The following is a 9,325-nucleotide window of genomic DNA, read 5'->3' as shown; positions in this document are numbered from 1 at the left end:
CTCTGCACTATTGTTACAGGCCCATTTGGGCACATCACTCCCATCATCCAGATCAATGCTTTAGGGCTCATCAAACCCTAATTTCAGTTGCTACATTCCCTAAACAAGTCACCCTTTTGAATGCCTCCTTCCGAGATAGTTTCATGACTTGAATACATCTTGAAAAGACCTCTGAAGGGACCAACGCAAGTAGGCCCATGTAAGTGTGTGCTATAGAGCAGTTGAGCCCATACCAGGGTGCTTTGCAGAGCACTTAGGCCCTCTTTCACCTGCACTAGGCAAGTTTGAGCAAAATTCACATAGGGTTTGGGGAATAATCTTATCTCTTGGAGTGATCTAGAAGTTTCCCTCACTTATCAACTCCTATGAGCTCAAAAATGGATGAGGAATGAGTTAAGATACATCCTATCCTCTCATCCCTTCCTCCATGGAACTAATTCTAAGTATGGAAGGCCATTCAATACCCCCATTTATGACATTACCTTCTTCATCCTCCTATAAATTGACTACTCATCTACGTGATCAGGGGGCTGGACTATGTTGAATTATAAGGAGATAATGTTGTTATGGGAATTGACTTTGAGACAAGTCTTGTTATGCTGCAAGTTTGTCATGATTTTGATGTGATGTGGATGGGATCCAAGCTGGAGGAGTGAATTCGAATTAGACTTGATGGTTGTAATTCCTTCTTCTATTTAATAAAGTATTTGAACCTTTTTCCCATATGCTTATCTTGTTATATAATGCATATATGTGTGAATGTATCTGATTCCATTTGCTTGTATTCAATAGATTTTTTGCTTTGATTGGTTCTTTGTCTTTTGTTGATGTTTACATGTACTTCTCAAGCGTCTTAAGTATGGGAAGGAGTGACAGGATCGATACAAAGGAGACAAGAGGAAAACAAAACTACAAGTAGGTCTTCTCATCTTCTTTGTCTTATCTATTGCTTATAGGAAAAGGCTAAAGTTCTTTAAGCTATTGTTCTAGATATGTCTACTTATCTAGGGAATTAGTATTTATCCGTAGATACCAAATTCTCCGAAACAACTATCACAATCTATCTCACTACTTCACAAACCAACTCAAGCCAATACTTAGCTAGTTCTGCTGCCTGCCAAGCTCCTATTTCCTTGCGTAGTTTCCTAGGGAATTAGCCTATATTTAATTGGGAAATTCCTCAATAATGAACTGCGAAATCCTCATAGGCCTTCCTCTGATTGCATGCACCACATGTACAATTTAGATGATTATACAAGTAATGGTACACTGTCCCTGAACTCCAATATCAACTAGGTCTTTCTCTGATCTGACATGCATGAGTTAATTATGAGTGAATCTTCAGTTTACTTGTTAAGTAGTGTTGGTTACACCCCACTACCACAAGTTACACCCCACTACTAGATCTCCCACTAATTCCTCCATCAGTTGGAACTAGTTTAACTGAATTTAACTCAATTAAACTGAGTTAAATAATTACAATTCAAAATAAAGTCAACGTGGGCACCTAAAATTTAGGTACCACTCTACATGACTCTAGATAGACTCCCAAATCAAATTAACTTATCCATCTAAGTCAAATTAACTTATTTAACTATTACAAGTTGCCATGAGAATTAGAATTACAATTTAATTCCTAATTTAATTCAAGGACAAAATTACATTAGGATTTTCGTGTTTCATTTTCAACACTCTCTCTCAATAAGAAAGGGATTATCTTCTACCCTAATCCTACCTCTGTGAAACTCAAATTTTCATCTGGATAATCCTTTGCTAAAATATCTGCATCCTGCTTCTTTGTAGGAATGTACTCTAGCAACATGATTCTCCTCTGCACACAATCTCATAGGTTGTGATAGCAGATGTTGATATGCTTGGACCGATCATGAAAACATAGATTCTTAGAGAGTTTGATACAACTCTGATTGTCACAGTAAATCAATGTAGGATCCATTTTTTGACCGAATAAACCAACAAGGATCTTCCTCATCTAGATAGCCTCACAAGCTGCTTGACTAGCAACTATTTATTCTACTTCTATTGAACTGAGTGCAATTGATCTCTACTTCCTCCTGTACCAAGAAACTTTTGTTGAACCAATACTAAAGATTCCCCCTGATGTGCTCTTTCTATCAGATGGACTTCCTAGCCAATCTACATCTATGAAGCCTTGAATCTTCACTACCTTTGTTCATTTGTAACAATGTAAACTTTGAAACGGGAACTATAAACTCAAAACGGGAACTCTGGCCCAAAAACCCCAAAAAAACCACAAAAACAGTGCTCAAAACGAAAAGTGTGTATACTGGAACGATGTTTTTTTTTTTAGGTGTCAATTTTGCGGCTGTTTTAAAAATGGCAGTGACTACGAAATTTTCCTGCAAAATATAGCTTCAGAACAGAAGTGTTGATACTGGAATAATGATTTTTTTTTTTAGGGTCAATTTTCATACTTTTAAAAAAATGATAACAAAACCAATTTTTTATGTCTCAAACAAAGTTAAATTTTAAGGAAAAAACACATTAATGTTTCTGGTAGAATATCATTTTTCTTTCCTAAGTATAAATTTAACATGTTTTCAACCACAACATGCTAGATACAAAAGAAATTGAAATTTTTTCAACTATAAAACTAAAAAAACATGACATTATGAACAAATTATATCACTGAATGAATTCAATTATTACAATTCTTGGCTAGCTTTGAGGAGAAGATATGGTTTCTGTTCCTTTCTCTTTAGAATCACTATTTTACTTACGGGTTTTTTGAGATTTTTTTTATTTTTTCTTAAGAGAAAGCCTATATATTAGAGCTTTGACAATGTAAACTAATATAAGGATAATATATTAGAGAAAGTAAGGTTGTGTGTAGACATTCTTGAAAAGAATGTTTTAATAGCTCTATGGGTGTCTATAAAACTCTATTTTCTTATTATGGTTAGGAATGAGAACTATGAATTAAATCCGCATAACTCTGTGTTCATATTTTTAGTTTTTGTGAGTTTGTTCCATGGAATAATTGAGGTATGAGCATGAGAGCTATGAATGAAATCCACATGAATTTGTTCCATGGAGTTGTTGACATGTGTGATCATGAGTTATGCATCACATCCGCATAATTTTGTGTTCATGTGGTTAGAAAAAAAAAATTGTAAATTTGTTCCTTCATATTGTTGAGAGGTGTGAAACTATATTTGTTAATATTTTCTATATTATTTATACATCAAAAACCCTTCTAAATTTAAACTTGTAACTTCTTATAAAAAAACATACATATTCTTAACCATTAAATTCCCTCCATTTCTATTTGGAAAAAAAAAATTGCAAAACCAAACCATTAAACCATTATAAAAATTAATTGGTAACCCATCTTTCACACATACACATCTATACATTTAAAAATCCAAATTACAGCGGTACATAAACTACTCTTATGAACAATAAACCATCCTCTTTATCAACCATCCTCTTCATCATTGCGTGAAACTCATTTGTCCATCATCTTTAAAAACTATCAATATGACAACAATTCTTTTCACTAATGTCATTATGATCAAAACTAATGTCAAATTATACCAAATATCTGTACAACTTGATAAATAATCTCTGTTAAAAAACAAACTGTCAGTCACTATATCTTCTGAAATGCTTCATCGGAGTTCTATATCAAGCCTTGCTTCAGAGGACAAACCCTTTGTCAGGCTAGTCATGGGACAGTTGGGAAGCCAACCCCAGGAATTTTGATTCAAGTTGTAAACTTCTACAACCGTCTCTCTTTCTGGTCCGTCTTTGAAGACTATGAAACATACACAATCCTCCACTCCTACACTGTCAAAACGTCTGATGGGAGAAATTCTATTTAACATCAATGCAGGCATTCTCATAATCTCAGCCCATAAAGATGAATTTGGATGAAACTCCCATATACCCACGGTATCTGAAAGCCCCTGATGATCTGATATACCTCCAGTGAGTAGAACCCTCGACCCGCAGGTAAGCAACTGAGGCCACCCCATGGGTGCAAGATCCAACGTCTCTAACGGTAGCGAGACAAACATTGGCATCCCATCTGCGATGCTGAAACCTATGATGCCCCGCCATTCACGACGAGGAAGGTCAGTGTTGATCGCTAGACTGTAGCAGAATCAGTTGCAGAAGATCAATCTTCCACCCTCTGCCACTCTCATACGCATTACCCTTACATTACCGGGTAATTGCCCCACAATCCTCCAACAATTTTCAGAGGAATCGTACATTTCCAAAATCTCTACATTCTCCTTGTGCGATTTGCCTACTACCACCACGGTGTAGGGTGATTCATTTTCATCATTGTTAAATTCTGAAATATTCCTGAAATTCGTAATCCATATAGACCATGATTTAAGCATTAGACTTAATAATAATGCTTAAAATTAGTTAATAAAATTAATTTTTTTATGTCACGGATCTTTTAAGGTTTATGAGGCACCTCTCTCCAGCACCCCCGGGCCGCCCCGCCCCGCCCGACTGGCGGCGGGTCGATTCCGGGAATCGACCCGCCGCCGGTCGGGCGGGGCGAGGCGGCCCGGGGGTGGCGCTGCGGTTATCCGCAACAAATGCTCTAAATTCTCAATTCAGCTTACTGGTCATAGTAAGGTCCTCGAAACTAAATACTGTAAATAAATATGCGTTTGACATAAAAAATGAACTTCTAATAATACGATGGCACAATCAATCAAATATATTCGTTTCCTTTATAAATGGAAAATGAAAAGGATCTTACACAGCCAATGCACCAGTCTAATGTAATTAACAATACACTAGCAAATATAACTGCAACATATATTTAGCCCATGACGGCTAACTCCATTCTATTGGAAGCATATTTGAGAATTAAATTGGGAAAAGGAATTTGAGTTTCACATTGCCACCGTGCAATGGATAGCGAATCATCGTGGAAAATTAACAGTACATACGAAACTGCAACAGCAGAGTGTCTTATCTATGAATTGTACGACAGTTCCTCTCCTAATTCTTACAAGTTGGGAACATTACAAGATCAAGAAGAGTCTATGAGGCGCAATTCTTTGAGCTTGCATGTACCCACCTTGTTATTCACGATAACTCTATTAGCATTTTTATTATTGCTGTTTATACTCCTAAGTCTGCCCTTGCCCAGATGGTATTCGCATAGAGAGTACCCTACAAGAGTCCGCTGAGAACACCGCCACCCTCGCCCATTCCTCCGCCTGCATTGGGAACCTTCTACTTCGTTACTATTGTTAGAACGTTTATCAGGCATCGCTTTCTCATCCACTTTTAGCCCATCTTCCTGCTGTATATCAGTCTCCTCCCTCATTTTTTTGGTGGTATTTTTCCATTCGTTAATATGCCCAGTCACATTTTTGCTTCTTTTTCTCTTGACTCCGTGTACACTTAAGTTCTTCTGCTGCCTCCAGAGAGTCCCCATACCTGATTTTGGCAACTTCCATTCCTCATCATGGGCTCCCGTGGTCTCTTTCTCGGAGCCGCTTGAAGTGTTTTCCTTGGGGAGGGCTTCTTGAGTTCCTGATTATTAATTGACAAACAAATAATGTACGCTCACTCAAAATGGTTGGTAACAAGTAAAAATCAAGAGAATTTTAAGGGCAATATTCCATTTTCAAACAATAATAAATGCTGTAACTAGCTTTTCTCTCTACCTTTCTGTGTAAAGAGTCCGATGTCGAAGTTATTCCATTGATTTCTGCGAAAAGAAAGGAATAAGAGATCACGAAATCTTCAAGGCCATGAAGAGGTATAGTATATTTAGGGTGAAGTAATTAAACTAGGGATCTACGTCACGGAAAAAGTGCAAGACCAGTAGAATAATCAGTCAGAGCATAACCACGGAAACGGTGCAAAGCCGATTTAGAAAAATGGACGCGTACCTCATACTTCCTTTCCATCTGCGCTCTGCTTTCTTTCCATCCCCGCCGTCCTGCGCAAAACGAGACGAAACCCAGAGCTGATTTTAGTGCAGCACGATATTAGACAATAAAATTTCGTTTGCCTTCTTACGGATCCATCAAATAAGTGTACTATTTCCGAGTTTTCCTACTCTTAAAAATATAACATTTTGCCTTCCAAATCAATCGTTTGCGACATTACTACCCAATGAAACTAGCGCGAGATCAGACCATATAAACTAGTTTACCTATTCTGAAGAATACCTGTCGTTTCCACAAACCAAACTCCAAAATGCATATAATTATTGTATCCAAAGATCTATGTGTTCTTCAAATCTGGTATAGGGGAGATCTCAACGTTTGTGCGGCCACATATTTTGTGCCTAATTTTCTTTATCCAGCTTATTTCATTTTGTAATAGGGGCAGACTTTAAATGGATCTATACATAGCTCTCCCATGTTATGAAATATCATTGTTGTTTCTTGCACCCTCATTTTAATAGGTTTCTGGTTGGACTAATTGTTGCATCTGGATGGCACTTATTAAGTTTTACTTTCGCTGATATCGATTCGCAAGATAGAACGTATACTAGGGAAATGATGCACTCAGAAATACATTACGTATTCTAAATGCATCGGAGGAAATCAGTCCGTAGATTAAAGGTAGAGTAGGACCAAAGTCCTCAACATTTGTCGAGGTCTTGGCGTTATCTCCTCGGCAAATTCTCGACTGCCCGTGTCAAAGAAATTATATGTTAATATTTTTATTTTACTTTTATTTTTATCCCAATTAGGCTGAGCCTAGGCCGACTATTTACCAGTGAAATGCAAGTTTCAATGTTAGATGTGGAAAAACTATCTTAGATGGAAGAACTATCTGTGCACCAGTGAAATGCACGTGCGCAGAGCCACCCCCGGGCCGCCCCGCCCCGCCCGACCGGTGGCGGGTCGATTCCCGGAATCGACCCGCCGCGGGTCGGGCGGGGCGGGGCGGCCCGGGGGTGTCGCTGCCGCGGAGGGGGCGGGATGTCTAAGAATTCTAAAGTGAAAGAGTAAAGTAGGGTGGGATGGGCCGCGGTGTGAGCAGTGATAAAATTGGAGTATTCGACGGACGCGCGGCACGGCAAGGATGTTCCTAAAACTTCCCAAGCACGAAGCATTTAATATCTAATTTTGATTTTATATCTAAAATCAACCAACTTTAAATTTATGTGCAAAAATCAACCAACTCTAAATCCAAAATCCAACCTAAGTTCCCTGGAGACAAAGCATGGTGAGCACGCAAGCATCAGATACCATACTGTAGTATTAAGCGACAGCCAAAGCTGCTCTATTTAATCGCACCCAATCATTTTATTTAATTTCTGTGTTCAATTCTCCATTCAACCTCCACATCATAAGAATCTTCAGTTACTTCGGTCGATGGCATGCATACAAAACAAATGGATGAAATTGGGTTTCTCCAAGTTTCAACGGCGACCGTGCTCCTAGTATTTTTTGGTAAGAATGAACACCCCCTCCTGGCTTAGGGCGTTTGAAGAATTTCTGAATATATTAATTAAGGGAGCTTAATCAATGTTACTCAAAATATATTGAGAAATAAAATACAACCCAATTTAATTATTAAATTTCTCCTCAATCGTTAAGTTTTTAAGTTGATTCACAATTGCTCAAAACTCTTGGACGCAAGGTTCCAACTTCGATGGGAGTGGAAATAGGTTAAGACTTAATTTCTTTGTGAAACTTTCCCCTATTTTTTGTTGAGTGCTAATCACCTTATGATCTAACGAAGTTTGAAAGCTAACTAATTGTTTATTATTATAAAAATATGGAAGATAAGTGTATAGTAACTTACATCAACTTAAAATTATTAGAAATGATAAATAGATACAAAGCATATTTCCTACTTTGAAATACTATGAAATATTTAATATAGAAAACAAGAATTATATTTCCTTTTTATTTGGCATCATCTCGAGGTGAAGCCAAATTACCTTAATGTTTTTTTACATTTAAGTTCTGAAAATATTGAAATTTACTATTATAACACCCATTCTACCTTTTAATTACACCCCACATCCTTTTTTTATTCTTTTTGTGAAAATATGGTGGTTATGTAACAACTTTATTTATAGAGTAAAGTTCATTTGATTATAATACTAGAGTAGGGTTTAATCTTAACCTAGAGTTGTATTAATGGTCGGCCATGTAGGTCAATGGATAAAAGTGACACCATGAAATAACGATACAATTGAATTAATTATTATCATTAAGTAAATCTATCTAGCTTAAGAATTGTGAATTAAATATACTTGCTGAGAATATATTTGATCCAGTAATTAAGTGTTTATAGATCTTTATAAATAAGCCAATTATCAGTTGGAGTTAAATAAACCTAGTCATTAAACATCTCTTTGATGAGTATTGATTATATTTCCAACTTATTGACTAAATTTATATATTATATTATGTTGACATCTAATCATTGGGATTGGGTGAACATTTGTAAATAATGTAAATAGTAAATAATGGAGAATAGGAAAATGAAGAGACAATGGGAGGTGAAGCCCAAGAGTCTCTCCCTCCTTGTATATAAGCATGAGAAATATTAATGAAGAAACACAAATTGCAGGGAAGGTTAAGCAATTGTAGGGAAGGTTAAGCAATGTACAACCCTAGATAATATGCTGACCATTGGATCGCCTAGTTTACTCATAGTCGTAGAAGATAGGCTACCACAAAGTCTATATGAATTTCACATGGACACCTTGACGTGGCCTATTACTATACTACCAAGTACACAGCTGGGTTCACAAAATTTGATGGTTCTTTAAATTATTCTAGTCACCATAATTTTTTTTAGCCACAGGTATGACTCGAACTGCACATTGTTATAGATAAGGACATTAATTCGGAGTGGTATGACCCTGACAACATAATCAAAGGTACACTACCATAACTTGGAAAGCATCAAGGATGAAGATCTAAAGTATTCAAAATATTGATATGATTGGAAGAGTAAAGCATCTATGAAAATTTTGATGATTAAAATAACTTCCAACGTTACTCTTGTCGACTAAATATAATCCTTGTTGAGTAACATTACAAAGACATTTAGCATGAAAAGGGAAAGTCTTGTAACATTAGAGGGGGGCAGGGGCGGGGGCGGGGGGCGAGGGGGGATGGAGGGGGGCGGGGGCGGGGGGCGAGGGGGGATGGGGCGCGGGAGTGTGGGGGGACGGTAGGGTGTAGGGTGAGGGAAGGGGAGGGGGGCCGGGGAGGGGGGGAAGCTTAGGAAGCTTCGTTCAAACAGAAAATTCAGCTGAAAACAAACATCTAGCGTGGCATGCAAAGGATGGACCACGAAGAAATACAGAGTTGGCGAGCGAAACAAAGAG

At 37.5% G+C, this 9,325-nt stretch overlaps 1 protein-coding gene across 1 annotated transcript in view; it reads right to left on the bottom strand.

Annotated features, from left to right (window-relative positions):
- Positions 1-4,901: 4,901 nt before the first annotated feature.
- Positions 4,902-9,325, bottom strand: part of LOC149187785 (uncharacterized) — a 115,286-nt gene continuing 110,862 nt past the window's right edge. The window contains exons 2-4 of the mRNA XM_089409762.1: positions 5,910-5,986; positions 5,682-5,725; positions 4,902-5,547 (exon numbers count right to left, since the gene is read on the bottom strand). Of these exons, the coding sequence (XP_089265888.1) occupies positions 5,039-5,547; positions 5,682-5,725; positions 5,910-5,986 (630 nt within the window). The 3' untranslated portion in view covers positions 4,902-5,038. The remainder of the gene's footprint in view (positions 5,548-5,681; positions 5,726-5,909; positions 5,987-9,325) is intronic.

This window comes from Pinus tabuliformis, chromosome 3_1 (assembly GCF_031772625.1).
Source record: "Pinus tabuliformis cultivar Carrire ecotype Pingquan chromosome 3_1, CPIR1, whole genome shotgun sequence".
Lineage (NCBI taxonomy): Eukaryota > Viridiplantae > Streptophyta > Pinopsida > Pinales > Pinaceae > Pinus > Pinus tabuliformis.
This window is presented reverse-complemented; position numbering and strand designations above follow the sequence as displayed.